Below are 21,272 nucleotides of genomic sequence, written 5' to 3' on the forward strand. Positions count from 1 at the left end.
CATTCATCAATGAAGAGTTCTCATCAAACTTTCACCGACAGGCAAAGGCGCAGAACCTTCGACGTCATATGACGTACGGAGAGTCTCTCTTGACAATACACTCGACGACATCATTTCCATGCTTGCTTTTCACGTATTCCGCCCTCTGTCACCTGTCAGAAGAAAAATAACTTCCATGAACCTTCGCCGACGGCGTACAGAGAGAGTTTAACGGCATGTTCCCGTCTGCGTAACGTACGGGACAATACGTGTCATTGCCGGGAAAAGAGCCGTCAGAGAGTTTGCTGTGCTTTACTGTTGAGAGAACATTGCTGAGTTGTCTTGCTGTCTGATAAGCTATTTTAGTCTCGTGGACGTTAAAATTTTATCTATCTCTATATTCTCAACAATTTCTTTCGAATGTGTGAAAAACGAATTCCTTCGGAGGCCCACTTGAATTCAACGACACTGTTGAATGAAATTCGGTAAGATCTTGTTCCTGTTGGAGCTCATGTGAAGGCCTACTCGCTACTATTCGTCTGGCGTGCCCTTTCCATCTCATTATAGCCTAATGAAAGCAATTTGAGCCTTGGCTGCATTCCCACTTTCAAATTTTTGAAGATATAAACCAAAGCAATCACTGTTGAATTCTCCTTTGAAACCCTAAGAACCCTCATTATCATTCTTAAAGATTTCAATACATTAGGCGCCGTATATTTGAATACCCATTTAGAGAAAAAAACTTTCAAAGTCTTTGAGGATACAAACTTAGTTGACATCTCGCTGTCAAATACTGATTTGAATCCCTCATATCCTTTTTGGTGAGATAGACCAGTTTGAGGTTCTGCGTGTATTTGAATGCCCATTTGGAGAAAAACCTGAAGTTGTGAACGGCTCCTTGAAATCCTGTTTTGAAATGAATAACAGCCTAACGTTGTCATTTAAGAATTAGACGAAAACTTGAAGCTTTGGATGAACACCCACTGATACGATAACTTAATATTCCTTCTGATAGGGTGCAAGTTAAATCTAACCGCTGTTAAGTTTTGTCTCGAATCCCAACAAATTCTTGTCATTTGTGCAGAATCAAGTGCTTTTGAGGTTCTTGTGAATGCCCATGGAGTCAAACCCATCAGAGTGCATATTAGTCAAGGCCATGCCGTGTAATTGTGTTCTGAAACACTCACAAATAAAGTTAAGTAAAAAGGCCCCGCAACCATGTTCTGGCTTTTAACCCTTAATTGAGACAATTTTACGAGATCCGTCAATTCCTTGTCACATGAAATTAATTCCTTAGAGAAATATAGATGCTAACTTGTTGAAAGAGTCAAAATATCCAATCATAGTGTTCAGCAGCCCTAGCAAGCATTGCCAGCGTATGCCAGATCGCTTGTGCACACCGATGGCTCAAGTGAGTCTAAATGCCTTTTCTCCTAGCTTTAATTCCTCTTCAATTGTGTCCAACAATAGCTCCTATAGGTCTACTTCCAGCCCTATGGGGGAAACAGGGGCTTATTCTGTGGACTCTTTCCCAATTTCTGGAGGAGCTTCTAATGGGCCTGAGGTTGCTGCACTTCAAAAGCTTAGCTCAAATATTGAGTCTCTGTTGTCTGGCAGCGATTTTGATTATAGTGATGCTGAAATTGTGGTCGAGGGTCATGGTGTACCTGTTCACAGATGCATTTTGGCAGCCAGGAGCTCCTTTTTCAAAGAAAAATTATTCTGTGGTAACAGCCAAGCTGGAAATTCAAAGCAACGATATGAATTGAAGGATTGGGTGATGCAGGGAAATGTTGGGTATGAGGCCTTTATGATATTGCTGGGTTATTTGTATAGTGGGAAGGTGAAGGCACCACCTCTTGATGTTTGTACGTGCGTTGATGCCAGCTGCGCACATGATGCATGCAGGCCTGCGGTGGATTTTGCAGTGCAGCTGATGTATGGGGCGCATGTTTTCATGATACCAGAACTTGTGTCACTCTCACAGGTAGGTAACTGTATATCTGCAGTGTTTTTTAGTATAACTAATTTAATTTTGTAGTTTAACAGAAATAAAGGAATTATATTGATGGTAAAGTAGGCAAATGGGACTAAGATTACAGCAATTTACAATAGCTAATCAGGAGTACCGCACAAAAATTCTGCAATTTTTTATGTTCTGGTGTTGGTTGGGTGCTTAGCAGGACCAACATTTTGGTGCTCCCTTCAAGTAGTAATTTATTACAAGCTTAGTATTTAACAGAAGACTTATAGGATATATGTGTAATTCAATCATCTCGGTGGTGCTTTGGTGGAAATACTAGCTTTATTTTGGCCAGCATGCGGAGTATGACATGTAGTGTTTGTAGGTTTTCTTTTTTCTATTCCATGTTTTGCCTCAGTTGCCAGGAGTTTGCACTTTGCATTGAACATGCTAAACTTCTGTATTTTCTTTTGCACAGAGACTTACACCCAGAATGCGGATTTTCCTTTTTTCTGAGACTTTACTTAATTAATACATTTATACATTTTGTTCTCAACATGTAGGCAGGCTTTCAACTTGAAGGAATCTTTGACATACTACAGTTTCGGACCTTGGTAGTTGATATTGAGATTTTTGACTTATCTTTTGAGAGGTCCCGCCGGGCATTGGTGTGCATGTTTTTGGAAGTCATCAAGTGACTATGTGGATGGAAAGAAATGTTTTTATTCTTATGGGACTGTAAATTGTTTCATATTACTCTCCAAGCAACTGTCTAATAAGGCATAACTGGACTAGTCACAAAATGGTCATATTGGTTATTTAGTAAATACTGAGAAACAGGAAGTTAAACAAGTTAGTCTCAAAGGTGTCTCTAGGCTGAAGATGACCTACAAAATGCTTAATTTGCGCTTGCCCAGACTGAAAAGAAAAATTAGCAAATCATTTTGTTTTTTTAAAGATGATTGAAAAGTAGTCTATGTGAAGAGGCATCTAGTTATTTAAATCCAGATGCAAATCTATTAATAAGATAAATCAAAAGGTTGACAGCTGGAATAGCTATAATGGCAGCTAGAAATAAATAAAAAATTAGTTGACAGTTGTAACCTAAGTTTCCAATGCTGGTTCTGATGCTGACATGGGTGTGGGGTGCTGATGCATGGATTTTTTTTGGGGGGATTTTGGATGCGATTGGGTGCGTCCATATATATATATATGCTATAATTAATGTATGCAAACAAAATGAGAAGAGAGCCCAGCTGCAAACAAAATGAGAAGAATCAATAATGAATAGCCTCTTTTAGGGCTGTTTTAGGGTTTTCAGGCGAATAGGAGAAAAAATATAATAAAAAAAGCAATTAAACACATGTTTTAGTAAGTCACTTAGGTGATTGGGTGCTCAAAAAAGTCGGATGCTCTTTGGAATCGCCCAGATGCTCTACTGATTCTCTCTGGATGCTTTCCCAAGCATCCCATGTGCATCCGCAGGAAAGAATCGTGCTTCCTGACAGCACCCATGCAGCATCCTAACGCATCCATGTATCACCACACCAGCACCCGCATCTGGCTGCATCGGTATCTTAGGTTGTAACCATTGTAGCCGAACGATGAAATGAATCAAAATAAATGAAAGTTGTCTAGTCTATATTTTGCAGGTGTGAAATTTGCTCCTCTCTGCAATATCTTGGGATTGTGTCCACTCCAATACACCTGCACTTTCTCCTTATTAGGTTACATGTTTGAAAACACATTAAGAAAAAAAAACATTAGAGGTAAAATTTTGAAATTAAAGAAGTAAAAGCAATATTTAAGAGTTTAATGGTAAATCTTCTATCATTTTATTAATTCCTATTATCCAACACCATTTATCTTTTTGTATTATTAAGAACACCAGTTTTTCAAGAAAAAAGGCACAACACAAAAGGTTCAATTTGTAGTAAAAAATAATTCTCAGCTAGCAAACAAGGATTGACCAGCCTTTGATCAAAGCCCAATTTAATTTTTTTTGATATACAAGCAAACCCTACTTTTTGAATACTTTTGACATTTTCTTTTCCAAATTTTCTAATTAGATTTTGAGTGATATCCTAAAATCTTTGAACATCGATGATAAACTATATTTATAATTTAGACCTATAGTTATAACTTATTTTTCATGACGATTTATATTTGCACTGCATAAGAAAAATAATTGTATGTATCGAGTGTCAACTTTTTGTTTTATGTTTGTAGTTCTATTATATTTATCCGAGCTCTTGTGAGTCCACATATTGCATATACCCCTCTGGATGCGTACCCATATTTAAAATGGACTGTTAAATCAATGCGGACCCTTCCTGCTTTGTAGACCAGACTTAAAACTGGACAGTTAAATCAATGTCAGTTACAGCCATGCTACTTAAACTATGGGAGTATGGGAACCTCTCCTAATGATGGCTAGCAGGACTCTCTCTAAACAGTTGTAGCTATGCTCCTTTAAAATGATGGGTACGGGAAACCATGAATCAATGCTTTTGGAACAGCTTTACTTCTTCAGCTTTAGTGGATAAGAAATGAAACTGTGATAATAAAATTTACTTTTTAAGGATGCTGCTGCACACTATAACAATCATTGGTGAAAGAGATGTGATACTTAAATAATCAATCAATAAGACAGGTTATATTCATTTGTTAAACAACTTTAGCGCATGGGAAATGACACAGACAAAAATTCACTTGTAAAGGCTGCTCCTTTGCTGTTGTTTGTTGCACAATATAATAATAAATACAAAAAGAGATATGATACTTATAGCCAACCAAAACAATTGTTTACTTCAACATGGTAAAACAATGTTTTTCTGGTGATTTCAAATGTTTGATTCCTTAATTTCATTAACAACAGTTTTTGGCCTTCAAATATTGGAAGATGCGGTAAAACTCGTATATGGTTTTCAAGGCATGCTGATGATAAATTATTAAATTGTGTTAAAAAATAGTTTCCATCTCTAGCTGGAAATGACTTTGGTTTAAAGCTTTAGCTAACTTTTTGACATAGATAGGACATAACAAGTTTATTATCTATCATGGTTACTTTGGCCTATTAATAATTATCGTACGTCTTCTGAGCTAATATGTTCTGAAATCAATCTTTTTGGATGCAGCGACGTCTTCTGAACTTTGTGGAAAAGGCTCTAATAGAGGATGTAATACCTATTTTGATCACAGCAAATTTGTGTGAGGCTGGAAATGATCAGTTGTTCAGTCGCTGCATACATCGTATGGCTAGATCAGATCTTGACATCGTAGCACTTGAAAAGGAACTTCCAAAGGAAGTTGCTGATATTGTGCTTAAGTTTCGTGCGGATTCATCTGGAACATCAATTATTGCACCAGTAGACAAGAATATACGGAGAATTCAGAGAGCACTTGACTCTGATGATATTGAATTGGTGAAATTACTACTGGAAGAGGGAGAGGGCCGGACAACTTTAGATGATGCTTATGCCCTGCACTATGCTGCAGCATATTGTGATCCAAAGGTCACAGCAGAACTATTGGAGCTTCAAAGTGCAGATGTTAACCGCTTCAATCAAAGAGGATATACTGTGCTTCACATAGCAGCAATGCGCAGAAACCCTAGGACAATTGCAGCACTCCTGACAAAAGGAGCTCGACCATCAGATTTGACATCTGATGATCGAACAGCACTTCAGATTGCCAGGAGGCTAACTAGGGCTACGGATTTTTGTCAACCAACTATCCAAGGAAAGGAATCCCATGCAGATCGCCTATGCATTGAGATACTGGAACGGGCAGAGATAGAGAATCCATTGGTAGCTAGAGTGCCTCTCTCACTTTCTTTCACAGGGGAGGACATGCGGATAAGACTGCTTTACCTTGAAAACAGAGGTGAGATAATATTCTTAACAACCTATCATACTCAATAATAAACTCTGGAGATAGGGTTCTTGGCCATACATTGAATTAGAAACTAGATTTTCTGTTCTATTCATTTTTATTTATAGAAATGATAGTATGATGTGGAGCAAGTATCCAAAATCTTGTAGTGAACTGGTTTATAAGCAAAGAATGCACTTCCTATCTAACATTGTTTTGCATTCTCTCCAGCATTATCTATTTCATTTTTCTAGTCTTTCCATATTTGCTAGCATAGATCGTAAATTTCTGAAAGGAATTTAACTGCATTAACCATAATGTTGTTGGAATTCCACCACCAGTTCAAAAGTCACCCTGTTCTGGTTAATATAGTTTGCAAGATTCTTGTAAAAGAATCAATCTATCTGTAATGAAGGAAATACCTTTCTACCAAGAATACAGGATATTTATAAGCACACATTTTTGCAAATGGGTATTCTGTAGGGAAGGGCTAACTGAAAAAAAAAATTAATCCACATTAATGTTTTCAGAGAGAAAGTGCAAACTATGTACATAGCAAACAGAGAGTTGAAGAGTCAAACATGAAATCACAAGCCTTAATGTAATATCTTGCTAATGTTTAGATGTGATAGCACCTCTGATATATTGCAAATTTGCAAGGTGGGATTTGGGGTTACTTGGAATGGTGCATACCAAGTAACCTATTGAGAAGCAGGATTGGTATCGGATGGGCATTGCCATTCTACTAGATTACTAAAAAGTGTATGCACAAACTATATCTGCTTAAAATATAGTATGGTACTTTTAGACTTCAAAATGTTTCTTGGAGTATGTTCAGCTGATGCAGTTTGAAGCAAGCATCACACGTAGTGAGAGGATACCTATATTTGCAACAGGTCAAAGACTAAATCTCCAAACACGTGCTTGTATGCTTAGCAATAGAGCTGCGAAACTGATGTTTAATGGTCACACCTTCTAGGTACTGTAACAATGCAAACGTTTATCACATTCTCATATTGGTAGCAAAATATGGGACTTACAGAAAGTTTATGTTATCACAGAAAACAAGTTGTAAATTACTTAGGCCACTTGATATAAACTGCCCATACAGGAGCTGTGCAACATTTGACTCAAATAACAAATGATAGAGAATGGTTTTAATAGACCATGTGCTTTTAACCTGATCAAACTATGACTAGTTGGATTCAATATTGTAAGACACATACTCTATATAATGTACTTTATTAACAAATAAAAAAGATACAATCTTTAGTTTTTTCTTTCTTAAGTTGACAAATTTATCTCTGCCAAGGGATTTAGTTTCCATGCCAGCAAATTGTACCTCTATAAGACAATAATAAAGACACATCATTTATCGACCAGTTGTTGAATATAATGATGATAATACTTCAATATGCTTGGTTCTAGCATGATAAACTTTGCCATGCTTAGCAGACTTTGATTGTAACAAAAAGGACGTTGGTGCTGTCTGGTCAAGAGTGAAAACATAATCTGTTGATTAATTAAGCCGAGAGGCTTTCTACAGTGGCAGCAATCTTCAATGTAAACATTTTTCATTTTCAAAAAAACTTGACGTTCATTTACATGTCAGAAAAATAAAATAGAAATAGACTATAATTATAATTAAAATCGTGAAAATTGCAGAGAGGAAATGGAAGTAAAAATGAGGCAGATCAAGAGTCTCGAATCATTTCCTCATGCCTCTTAGGCTCACATAAATATGTGATGATGAAAATTATGGGATTATGGAAATAGATGCCTCGAGAAGGATATCTCTCAGCTAATTTTCTATATATAAAAAGTATATATATAAGCTAGTCTAATTCAGTTGGAATTACTGTATCCTATAAGCATGAAGTTTGTAGATCTCTATTAAAGAATATAAGTCAAGTGCTCCTTTGACATATTGAATAACTTATTTTGCAGGTTGCCAGTGTTCATTGTATTGCTCAGATATGAGTCAACAAAGACAACTCAATGCAAAACATAGGTCCAGTTGAGTGGTAGTAAGATAAATTTATCCACCGGTTGGCGATACGTTGTTTCATTGACTTGTGATTAGGCATAATTTGAGAGATTTATCCCAACTTCTATAGGTGTAGATGTTGAATTACACACTCCATTACTTGGTTTGTGATGCAAAAGTAGCTTGATGGAGTTGCCAAAATTCTATACCTAATTATAGGAGGCTTAGATATGTCATTTTGAAAATAGAACAAATAGTAGACTTATTCGTTGAATATTTGGCTTAACTGCTAGCAATGGCTAGACTATCGACTTAGACATTTGGGATCACTATCATCACCACTGATTTGACGTGGAGATTGAGAATGAAATAACTTCTAGATCTTGAACCACTAAGATGCGGATCACTTTTGAACTGCTAGGTTTGAAGAGTCCCAAGATGTATGTAAATTTACTAGAAGAGTAGGATCATCCACTAATTAGATGGAATCATTTTTGTTAATGTCAAGAACATGTTAAACATTTGTAGAAGAATAAATCAAAACAGTGTTTCATACCTTCTGTGAGAAAAATTAAAAATATGACAGATTCAATTAATTCAAAAATGGATTCTTTCGAGATAATTTTTTACATTGATCAGCATTGGCTATAATGTCATTATTCCTATGGGAATGTAACATCCTATGGACCTATACCTAAATTATTATTTATTAATCTAAACTATAAAATTAACTCAATATAAAACTCTAACATTCCCTCTTTATTACATTAATTTGAACAAGAGTGGAACTTTGCAAGGGTTTTGAACTCAACCATTCTGGAGACTTCAACGAAGCACATTCACCAATCGTCTTTGCTTACCCAAGAAACATTGACTTATTGCAATAGTGGATCTCCTTACTTTAGAACCTCCAAGAAACACCAAACTGGCTGCAAATAGTGGATCTCTTGACTGTAAAACCTGCAACTGTCAGCACAACATGAGAGAACATAAAAGTGTTCCCACTCCTAATGCACAATGAGACACAAGTCCTCTTAAATTCCACATTTTCTTAGTGTGTATCTAATGCCTCTAGTGCTACAGATAAGACATCTTTCCTCTGAAAGTCTAAATCTCCTCCAAGTGTGTCTAACGCCTTCTCAAGTATTGTGGAAACAACCCCTCCTCTGCCACACAAATCACTAAACAAATCTTGCCCTCCCCAACACCTCTTGCTCCTTGAAGGGACAACCATGTCAAACCCCCTCTTTTATTTTAGGACACAACGATGTTGAATGCCTTCTTTCCTTCAAGGACTCAAAGAGAATGCTTCTCATGCTGTGAATCACATTGAGCAAGAAACTAGCTCAGGACGATAGGTGTCCTACCTCTGTTGCCTCCAACTTCCAATGTGGCCAAGATTACATTCTGTAATTGAAGCCACGACATGTAGAAAGAATGACGATCAGAATCAAGGCCACAAAAATACCAAGAACTATCAGTTTAAATTTCATGTTCTCAAACTACATTTTTTTGTGCAATTGAGTTGTCTGCTTTCAGAAGTCTTGAGTCTGAAACTTAAGGTTCTTTTTTTGACAACCAGAAGTTCTATCTTCTCAATGTTTTCCATGATAACACCCTTTATTTCAGAAGCCCAGGCATTTACTTTTGCAAGCTTGATGATCTATTCTGGATGATCCTCACAATATTGCATATGTTCTTTCAATTTAGAATCAAATTCCTTTTTCAGTCCATCTGTAACAGCTGTTTCAAATTGTTTCACCACCATATCTCCTCTTAAAGTTCTCCTTGACACGTTGTAAAAAATCAATCGACAGTTGTCATACAACAGTTTCATCTTTAACGACATAATATGTGAAGCCATCCTCAACTAAGTAGTTGAAGGTGTGATTTTTGCAATAAAATTTATTGTTGCCAGCTGGAAAATACTCCAGTGTTGTGTCAACTAAGCCAAACAAAAGAAAATTTGTTCAATCATAGAGACATTGACAGGCAAATCCAGAGGAGGTGATGCCTTCAGATCTACCCCAATTTAAAAAAAAAACACCATGTGATGTTTCAACATAAATGGAGCTGATGCTGTAGTGGGCATTAACCAGGTCTCTCTACAAATGAAAAACACTGCAAACCATCCTACAGATCCAGTTTGTAAGCTGCAGCCTTGGATTGAACAGCACAAATCATATCTTCTTGCTATCACTTACAGAATTTAGTCCCAATGGACCTGGTGGCAGATATAGGAATCTATGAAATCTTTTCACTCTTTGCAGGCCGTATTCAATAGAAAGTATTCACACCAAATAAAATCAACACCCCTAAAAATCTCAGAATATAATATTATTCCAATCTTCAAAATACTTTTTTGTGCGGATTCTCTATCCATCTTTGTCTTCTGTGCGCTTTAATATTACTTGGTTAAGAAGAAGAATGTTGGTTGACAGTGGCTGCTTCCATGCGCAGCTCCTTCACAACAGCAGTGAGTGCTTTGTTTAGAGTTTGTCTTTCTACAGAAATCAAAGCTTGTTTTGGACATGCTAGACAGAGCAAATCTTCAACATATGCAGCATCCAACCCTTTTGTTTGATCCTCTTTGTTGGGCACTATAACTCCATGGCACTCAAAACTTTTACGGGGAGGCCACAAGCTCTCTCAGGCTCTCCCGAGTTTAACAGGGAGGCCACAAGCCTCAACAAAATATCAGCTTTTACCTGATAATGGTCCTCCCCCAACTACAATTCTATATTGAGCACCATTTTAATGTCTTCCAACATTAAGCTATTCAATGCAAGAAATAGTATTTTCAGGTGCTGGCCAGTAATATGGCCAAGGTATGCCATTTTACAGAAAGAACTCATAACTTGGATTGTAGTGTTCATCTTGTTAAATTTAGAACCAGAAATATAATTAAAGTCAGTAATGCAGCCAAGGTATGCCATTTGACAGAAAGAACTCATAAGCGGGATTGTAGTGTTCATCTTTTTAAATTTAGAACCAGAAATATAATTAACTACAAAATAAAACTTTGAACATCAAGATTACCCTTGGAAACACCCTCTTGACAGAGGGAAACAACCCAGCCCACAAAATCTGCATATTTTATTGATAAAGAAAATTACAATGCTTCAAAAATGAAGTTCTTCAAACTCCTAAACAACAGGAGATTGATATTGAATTCAACAACTATATCTTTTATTCATTCACATGCTTATAAAACAAGCAGTGAGAAAAGGACATTTGATATCTCTAAACAGAACAGGATCAGACAATCCATTTCTAAGGAAAAGTCACCTGAAAAGATACAAGACTATCTCAAGATTTTGTGTGAGTTGAATTGAATGTGCTGCCCAAACGTATGGTACCAGAAAGAGCAAAAACGACAATCTTATTGATGGTTTCTCTTAACACACACCCTTACATAATAGAGCTCACTGCAAACATAAGTGCTGTGGCAAACAGGAAAGCCAAAAGTGAATTCTTTCAGTGAACTGCGTTTATGTGAATGATACAATACCGGCATTAGAATGGTCCTGACATTATTCTCTTGAATGCTGGACCTTTCAAATGGAGTTTCCAAACAGCAGTTATGGTTTAATAATATTGAGTGCCATGTCAGCACTCCCGTGATGGAGACTGTCTTGCTCATGCAGGCTAACATAGATTTCCTCCCGCTGTTGCTAAACTGAAACTGTGTGTTCTAGTTTGATGCCTGCTAACCACACAAGCATAATACTATGGCCAACGGATAAACAGTTGCCATAAATATCTTGCTACGAATAAATAAATATACATCAGACTGAGTGATATTATGTGAACGAATGAGTAAGCACTGAACTCATAAAAATCATAACACAAATGATAAATATAATTCAGGAATGATCGAGATTTCATATGAAGCTATAAATTCAACACTCCCTCTTAGCAAATATGAAATCAATCAAACCCGATAGTCACGGAGTCTCTCAACATGACAAAAAAGAACAATTTACTCATTATTAATTTATTAATAATCATGAAATCACTCAACATGATAGACCTGTAAGGATCAGAGCAAGCCTTTCATCATGGGCTCTCTCAACGTGATGTTGTCATGGAATCTCTCAACATGACATCCAACTCACATCACGGAATCTCTCCATGTGATGTCATCATGGACTCTCTCAACATGATGTTCACTTCCTCATAAGTGAGAGTTATCATAGCTGTCCTTACATCTTAATAATTCATACATGAATCAAAATTCATAATTAATCAAGAAAGGAAATCATGACTCAGATTTATTTCCAAGAGAAGTCTCAATTTCAACAATACCAAACTTGTCTCTAAAGTACGAGAACTGCCTTAGGTATAGGTTTGGGAAGGATATCAGCCGTTTGCTCATTAGTACTGACATATTGCAGCTCCACTGATTTTCTGAGAACCATGTCCCTTAAATAATGGTACTTAATCTCCATATGCTTGGACAGTCATGGAAAACTAGATATGAAATAAGATGCATATCTAGTCTCAATTGGTTTCAAGAATGTCCTTCTCGAAGCTCCTGAAGAGTGCATGTGAAGTGTGGTGGTTGCAGATATACATCTGCACATCTCTAGCGTCGTTGACCACTCCCTTAATCCATTCAATCTTCCCCAAATCCTTAAGTGTATTGTTCATGGCGTGCACAAAACATGGAGTCCACTAGATATGTCTATATGCTGCCTCAATAAGTCTCCTTGTAGCTCTACACACGTGCTCAATTAGTCACTACTTGGACCATATTTTGTCAAATGAAACTAAGCACAAAGCATATCATTTAAACATTATACAACCTTTACATACATCATTTGAATGCTATCTAGGAAATAATAACCGATTTCAATACTCAATTGTCAATATGCATATCAATATGTGAACAAAAATATTTAAATATAAATTTAGCTGTGAACAATATTATAAAAATCAAAAAATCTAAATATGCCCAAAGGCTAGAGGGCTGCCATAAAGTTTTGTCATCATGTTCAAGTTCAACATAGTAAACAAAATATTAAAAAAATGAAGCAGACAACTGCTCATATTCTACCTCTACCACCATGGATTCGAAATTAGAGTCCTCACTATCATCCTCCACAGGAAGTGTAGTCTCATCTGATGGAATCCCAACTAGTCCTGGTGATATCTCATCCTCATCTATTTGGGCCACATCCTTAGGCTCAACACCACTGCAAAGCTGGTGTCTACCTATACTTTGGAGTCTGAGGATCCGCAAGTCGAAGAGCATGATGCATTGCCACTAGCTTCTCCACTTGTTTAGAGGTAAGTTTGTTCCTCTTGACGGAGTGGATAAATGAATATTTGGCCCAATTTCTCTTTGTAGTTGAGGAACTAGTAACCTGTGCAAGGAGGCAAGTGACAAGTGCTTTTAACTCAAGTGTATCTCTCCCATGCTAGATCCACCATCCAGTAGGATCTCTCTGTGTGCTAAAACCACTCTATCCAACCTCGCTTGTGGCTTACCCAAGTTTGGGCCACAAAGGTTGGTGAACTCAAGGAACTGTGCACAAAGAGTAGAAGCCTCTTGAGCTGAATACATCTTATCAATGACTCTTCTGAAGCCATCAAATACCTCGAGATCATCACACAAGAGGCCCCTTCCACCTAACTCTGCATACCATTTGGGATTTAGAGCAAAGATTGCCATATGAAGCGGGGTATTCATTATGTTCCACCTCCACGTTACAATAGGCCTAATATGCTCTTCATAAAACCCCAATGTAGGATCCTTTGCTGCAACAATTCTCATCATCTTCCCCAACATTCTCTCAATAGTCTCACATATCTCTTCTAGACTAGAAGCATGAATATTAGCATATCTAATGACATTTGTAATGGGTGCTATGACAAAGCAAATATATCTGAAAGATGCAAACAAAAATTAAAATCAAAATTAGAAATTAGAAATTCTTAAGTTAGTATGAAAATCAGCAAGTAAAAGACTAACATTAAATTTAACAATCAGCAACTTACCTCATTGTGAACCACCAACTCTCATCAAGGATCCTTTGCTTCATTGCTTTTCCCTCAGAGGACTTTAAATTGGACCATCATCTCCACTCTGGATTCACTACAATCAATTGGAGGGCCTCATACACCTCAATCATACTCTTTATCAAGATGAAGTATGTGCGATATGTATAGAGACAATTATAAATTAAAATAAAGTTAACCAATAATGATTAAAAACATTACATGTAAGTTTGTAACAATTATAAATAAAGATAAACTTAAAGCAAACTAAAAGTAAACTATAATTAAAATTGGCATACCTTGTCTAAGCTAGTTTGAGGAACTCCTTAGAGAAGGACTTGACATTTTCCTCCTCATTGCCACTACTATTAGTACTTCCACTATTGCTAATTGTGCTTTGTTTTGAGATTTAAATATGCAATGAAAATATGAGCTGAAACAATGAAAAAAATATTAAAAAATTAGACTTTTCAAGTTGCAAATCTATGTAAAAAATGGAAAATCGAAGCATAAAGAGTTTCATACTTGGTGCACAATAGAGGAAGCTCAAACCCCTTCTCAAGCTCTTGGAAGCAAAAAATTACCTCCCCTTCTTGCAAAATGAAAACCCCAGCCAGCTGCAACACACTCCAACTTCAGAAGCAAAACCAAACAAATGACAAAACAACCATAATTTGGTGTTTTCTTCACCTTTTAGGGCATTTGGAGGGGTAGGGCCCACCTAGGCGACCAAGTTAGAAGTAAAGATGTTATGTTTTTTGGTTTTTTCTTTGCAAAAATTAGGGATAGACGGCCGCTAGAAGTCCCCAAGTACTAGGGTCGTCTCCTACAATTTTTGCCATTATGGGGAAGGTGGGGGGATGCCCCTTACTCGCCCCCCATCTTGAGGACATCCCCGTCTCGGAAACCTTCGCTTTTCGGGTGGGGATGCGATAATTTTTTTATTTGTCCAGTAGTGCCATTGAAATGTATAGGTTTTGTAGTGATTCATGGGGATGTGCCCTTCCAAATTCTCGTTGTTTCTTGGACAAGGATGTCCTTGGGATGTGGGGATTTTGGGGAAACATTCCCCTACTACCCTTGATGCCCTTTTTTGTAGTGTGATCTCCACTAGTAGACAAGGAACATCCCTGTGATGTGATGATGTGAGTTTTGTGACCACTTTAACATACAAAGTAATACCAAATAACCTCCTCTCTTGAACAAGTAAATTTTAAAATGCCAAATAATGTAACAAATGTGTGATCAAATAAAGCAACCATAGGGTTTGTAATGAGGTTAATGATGTGATATGTTTGTAAGCATGTGGGATCTTACACTTTTCTTCTTGAATATTATCAATTCTTCTACTTCATAGTGGCCAAAACTTGGAACACCAACTTGACTTCAAATATATGACAAAAGTGGTGAAGATGTAGAGAAATCTACTCTTTTTCTAAGGAAAATTATATCAAAGGATGATGCTTATATGAGTGAATCCTTAACCAAGCTTTGTTTCACCAACTAAAACTGCTACACAAAGATGACGCAATCTTGGAAGAGTAGGCAAAAGATTTTCATATTGTAATCATTCATTCAAGTACCTAATAGTGACACAATCGAATAAACATCCATGATGGAATATAGTACTTAACTTTGACTAACCTTATGTTGCAACTTACAATCAACAAGTTACAAAAGGTATGGACTTGGAATTCATCATTCACCTTCATATTTCTCCATTTTGATCAATGAACTTTACCCAAGTAAGACAAGTAAAAACCATGTAAAATATGAAAACAACACACAATGATCCACCATGTCTCTAATAAAAATTGTATGCTAGCTACAATGTAGTCTTGGCAACATTTTCTTGTCTCCTTCTCTACTCCTACAACTCTAATAACTAATTGACTAACTCCTTTATAAATGAGAAGGCATGCCTTTTATAAACCTCTTAAACGTAATGAAGGGTCCAGATTGAGTTGAAATCAATGACCAAGATAATTTAATGAAACCTTGATCAGGGCTAGTTACAATATTGCAACCAAACATTTAATGTTATCCAATGATTACATTTCTTTAAGGTACATATCCTTTTGAGGATGAACCAATAAGAAAATTCACACTGGTAAAACATTAAATGCTTTTGGCTTGTCCACTTGTGAACGGATTTGATTGGATGAACTTTGACATTTCAACTTGGAATCACTTGGTTGGTGGAAGATGAGTGAGCACCACCTTTGCATGCTTATCTTGTAAACTTCATTTCATCAACAATGAAGAAATATCTCTTGATACTCAACTTTCAAGCCTTTGATTGATTGTGATGGTTCTTGTTCCCAAATTTCTTCATCCTCCTTGTTTTTGACATCTCCTTGAATTGGTCTTGAAATTGCTTGTCTTGATAATTTGACTTTATTGAAGTGATTGGTTCCTTTGTGTTGATGCTGGACTAGTAGACCTTCACGTTGTTGGGTCCTTTTTGTTGATCTTGGATTTCCGAAGGAAATTCAAGGTTATGATAATCTTCTTCATTTTGTAGAACTAGTTCATTGTCCTTGATCTTTGAATTACTCAATATAAATCTTGCCCTCAAAGTCCTTGTCTTTAACTCAAGCTTGTCTTTATATTCCTCCTTCACGATGACTTGTCTATTGCTGTTTACAATTCCAATTCCCTCTCTTATCATCTCCCTTGAACTCTTCATATTGTTGTAGTGGTGATGCCCTTCCTTCTTCATGTTGCTTTTGATTTTGCAATGCTTCTTCCTTTAAGCTTAATTTTTCAAACTCCCCTTCGTTTGTGCATTTATTTGAGCATCATCTTTAATGATCATATCCATGTGTCAATCCTTGTAAAACAAGATAAGGTACTTGAGTTTATGAAATAAAATTGCAAAGACCTGAAAACATTTTCATGATAAAGTATCCTTTTCAAAGAACATAATTTTTACTTTCAATTTGATTCCACTTCTGATTATAGCATTTAAATTGCTGGGAAGGCATCCTGCTGAAGTCTGTCTTCAAGATCTGAACTTCTGATTTTCTTTAGATTCACCTTGGCTGTAGAAAGGCCTCCCTTCAATCGCTTTATATTTTATTTTAAGATTCTGATTCAAATTTCCTTCCAGATCTGGAATTTATACCTATCTTTGCCAAATTTGTCCTTGCTTGCCCTTTATCAGTTTTGATTTCAAATTCTGGAAATGATGATGAATGCCAAAAATTATCCTTGACTGATAAGAATTGCCACTGCTAGCAGCTTGCCTTTAATTTGATTTACTCCTTCAATGCCTAGGCAGTCTTGATGTTTGCTTGTCTTATGTCCGATATTCTTGCACTTAGAATGCTTAATTTTACTTCCCCTTTATGGCAGAATTCTGATTTAAATGTCCACTTTTATTTCCAGGTTCACACCTCAACCTGTTTATTATATACAAAATTGTCACTCCAAAACCAGATTCACATGTACTCCTTCATTCTTCTCTGCACTTAGTTGATTTGGTTTTGAATTTTGGTTGGAGTGATTCGGTTTGATTCCTATTTATATCCATTCCCAGAGAGAGTCACATCCACTGGGCCAATAAGACTGACCTTGTACATCATTTAAACAATTTTCCTTTTCCCATCCTGGCCTGCTCAATAAAAAATTGAATTTCATGCTTAATTGGGGGGATTTTATTATTTATTTTTGCCGTGTTCAAAGGTTGGAAACAGACAAGGAAGATTGGAAAATCTCACATGACAAGGAATATTTTGATCAAGGATTGGAAATTTGATCTCCGAAAGGAAGAGTGGAAAATCCAACTGTACAAGGAAGGGCAGAAAATAGATACCTACAAGGAAGGTTTTCTCTTGTGCTTGAGATTTCATCCTAAATGGAGTGGAAATTTGTACCATACAAGAAATAGTTAACTTGCTTTAATATCTTGATTCCTTCCTCATTTTCTCAAGACATGCTCAAGGTGGAAATTCAATGTGCACAATGAAGGGTGTCAATTCACCATGCACAAGAAGAGTGGGAATTCACAACACACAAGGAAATTCTTGCTCCAAGGGTGAAAAATCGACCCTTATAGGAAGAATTTGCTTTCCTTCCTTTTGCTCTTTCTTTTTCTACCTTTCTTGGAGGGTGAAAATCAAACCCCATAAGGAAATTTTTCATGATGAAGGGTGGATTTTTCATAGGTGACAAGGGAATTCAACTTTTCTTTCTCATTTTGCCTTATAAATCTCCCTTAAAAGTTTAAAATTGACCTCCACAACGAAATTTTCTTTCAACTCTTTCCTTTTAAATTCTCACTCAAGATTTTCCTCAATTTCATATTTCACATTCATCTCATCTTTCATCAACATATAACCTATAACATAAACACTGTTTGAAGGGTGAAAAATCAACCATGACCATGAAGGAAATTTCTGAAATTAGCTTATCTTGACTCGGAAAAGATGATGACTATGGTGGTTTTGGTAAATCATTTACACAGCTTTGCAGACCTTATGAATTCCTCTTGACTCGATCAAATCAAACCTAGACTTGACAATACTTCTCAAATCCCCTTGGTGACTATGAGACAAACTACTGCCACACTAGACAAAACTGACAGACATCTATGACAAACTATAAGCCAAACACCAAGCCACCAAGTGAAAAAAAAGAGGGGGTTCCATCTGCAATGGGCCATGTATGTTACAACACAACAGGATGTCTTCTTTCTAGAGGTGTTATTCCTGTGGTGTTCCCCTGATTGTATAATATAGGGAAATATAAGAACATCCTTTGGAGTTGGGACCTCCAAGGGACTTTGTGGCATCCTCAACTACAGTAAAAGTTCCCAACTGTTACATCAAACAATTGGTAAAGGTGTTTATTAAATAAGACCAGGTATATAAAAAAAACTGGGCTGCTAACTCCAGCCGGAATAGTCTAATGGGTCCCACCCACACCCTGAAGACTCAAGATTATTTAGCTTCATAGTTAGTTTTGAGGATTATAATTTATAATAGATTCGGACACAGTTTGTGAGAACCTGGAGGTGGAGAAAACATGGTGATTGAAAACCATACATTGTTTGCCATTAATGTCTATGTGGTCTTGAAGACTTTAAGTTGGGCATGGCAGTAGGGGCTCTGCTCATAAACTCTTTTAATATGCTTGTGGGGTTTCATTTTACTTAATTTACCAGGGTGACGACCCCAGCCTTATTCCTCTAGAGAATCAAGTGTTGCACTCATCCAGACTTGATCCCTGCTGGGTTCTTTATGATTTAATCCATTTATAATTACACCATAATATTTCTCCTTGTATGATGTACTGGAACCTGGAAAAGTGAGCCAATCTAGCTGCTTAGACTGACAGCTTGTATAGAGATAGTAATTATCTTGATAGAATGTTGGGATCTCACCAGTTTGAAATACAGGCAGGAAAAAGTAATGCATTATTTTGTTTTCTCCTGCTAAGATGAAAATTTGCATTCCATAAAGTTACATATTCATTTAGAATGTGTAATTATCTTTTAAAAGCATTGGAACGAACTTATAGTGGTATTTTTTGAGTTCTAAACATAGTGGTATATTTTTAGAGATCTAAACTTCTGAGTAATTTGATTATTTTCACAGGGTTATGTATCTCTTATGTCTTAAATATCTCTTTACCTTCATTGGAAGAGAATATAAAACAAACATGGATGCATTTGACTGAGATTTTCCTTCTATTTTAAATTGTATGGTGTTTGTATATGCTAGAATAGTAACATAAACCTGGAAACATTTGTTTGAGTTTTTCCCAAAGGCAAACCATATTCAATGCAAGTCAAATAACTTCAAATATTTCTTAGTGGATTCACTTAGAAGTTGAATCGTAAATAACAATACTGCCCTGAATTACCTCAACAGTTGCGTTAGCGAAGATTCTTTTTCCCACAGAAGCAAAAGTAGCCATGGAAATTGCACATGTGGACACAACTTCCGAGTTTATAGGCTCTGGAGCTTCCAATGCAGCACCTGGGCACATAAGAACTGTCATGGATCTGAATGAGACCCCTACTGCTGCAATACAGAAGAAGCTAAGTTCTAGAATGACAGCCCTGTCAAGAACTGGTAAGAAAAATTGTTTGACTTTGAATTGAGCTATCTTTGAGCAACAGAGTTTTCCATCTTCACTTTAAAAAAATTGTGGTAATTTAACCAACTTACCTGTATATATTCATGCAGTGGAGTTAGGGAAGCATTTCTTCCCTCGATGCTCAGAGCTCTTAAACAAGTTTATGGATGATGATTTGTCAGAGCTCACTTGCTTGGAGAAAGGAACTCCAGCTGAACAGAGAGTAAAACGGCAGCGGTTTGATGAGCTCAAAGGTGATCTATCAGAAGCATTCAGCAAGGATAAAGCAGAACTTGATAAGTCGGTTATGTCATCTTCGTCATCTTCATCCTCTCTAAAAGAAGGCATCCGATACAGGACTGTGAGAAATCGATAATGAGGCATGCTTCTCAAAACAGTTTGTTTATACAAGATGTTGCACATTGCTAACAGGTGTTTCCAAAGGGTCTTGAAAATAAAGTGAACATAGAACAGAGGCCCCTTTTCTGATGAACATGACTTCTTTGCTCACACTCTCGAGCGGAAGAAAGTCATGTGGATGGAAGGAGAGCTGGGATGGACAACTTGGTTCGATGATCATGATGATGTTTTGGAATAGCTTTTCTATCTCCTCTTTTTGTTATCTCGCTAAAACTGCTACTTAATGTGTTAGTTGGCTATTTCTAGCTGATTGTTGGACTTTGATCTGGGTGGTTGAAGCTTGCCTCCTCCCCTCTTTTGATACTGTACCTCTTTTTTGTTCTCTCGATTATTTAATTTAAAAAAAGCAAACATAGATGAAACCAGCAGGATCTGCTCCAGAAATGGTAGGAATGGAAGTGTAAAAGACTAAAAGTGTTCAACTTCAAGATTGAGAGAAATCATCTGGTTAGTCTTAAAAACTCCTACCAGTTAAGCATGTGAGACCCAGAGTCGCTTATTATTTCTTTTTCTGCAGCCATCTGCTGCGTAAATTTTTCAGGGCCTTTCATAACATGTGAATTATATGAAAATTCAATCAAAATAAGAATTTACTCCATTTAGCATGTTGCAGTCAGGATAATGCCGGTTTAAGAAGCTAGTGCCTGTATAATAAGCAGGTTACTGTGCAGTAGATGAGCATGGCAATAGCAAGTGATGTCTTACATAGTCCTTGGCAAGCAGAGCTGTATCTTTATAATGTATAGTAAAATTCAATTTCATACAATTGCTTCAGCGACATGGAATTTAACAGAGAGAATTTTTGGGGTGTTTGATAGATCTGTTTTGTAAGTTTCTTCAAGGGTTAGTTTATATTAACAATATGAAGATTAAGCTTTCAATTTGTTTGATTATTTTTATGCTGTGTAATCTCTGGATCAGAGCCTCTGAGCTGTGAATCATGATGCAGTTTGCAATCGTCAT

At 36.6% G+C, this 21,272-nt stretch overlaps 1 protein-coding gene and 2 pseudogenes across 2 annotated transcripts; 1 reads left to right on the plus strand and 2 right to left on the minus strand.

Moving 5' to 3' along the window:
• Window positions 1-541, minus strand: part of LOC149528274 (protein CIA1-like) — a 45,716-nt pseudogene extending 45,175 nt beyond the window's left edge.
• LOC149528275 (BTB/POZ domain and ankyrin repeat-containing protein NPR1-like) lies at window positions 325-20,907 on the plus strand. Of its 2 annotated transcripts, none has more exons than XM_089811745.1 (4): window positions 325-1,966; window positions 5,080-5,827; window positions 19,682-19,885; window positions 20,000-20,907. In XM_089811745.1, the coding sequence occupies exons 1-4, from the start codon at window positions 1,358-1,360 to the stop codon at window positions 20,263-20,265; spliced, it is 1,827 nt and encodes a 608-aa protein (XP_089667871.1). In that variant the 5' UTR covers window positions 325-1,357; the 3' UTR covers window positions 20,266-20,907. The 2 variants fall into 2 exon arrangements, with proteins under 2 accessions (XP_089667871.1, XP_089667870.1); XM_089811744.1 differs by having other exon boundaries at window positions 398-1,966; window positions 20,072-20,907.
• On the minus strand, window positions 8,223-13,059 carry LOC149528276 (vesicle-associated membrane protein 722-like; annotated as a pseudogene).
• Window positions 20,908-21,272: the final 365 nt, after the last annotated feature.

Source organism: Cupressus sempervirens, chromosome 11, assembly GCF_028749045.1.
Source record: "Cupressus sempervirens isolate cs-2001-9-10 chromosome 11, ASM2874904v1, whole genome shotgun sequence".
NCBI lineage: Eukaryota > Viridiplantae > Streptophyta > Pinopsida > Cupressales > Cupressaceae > Cupressus > Cupressus sempervirens.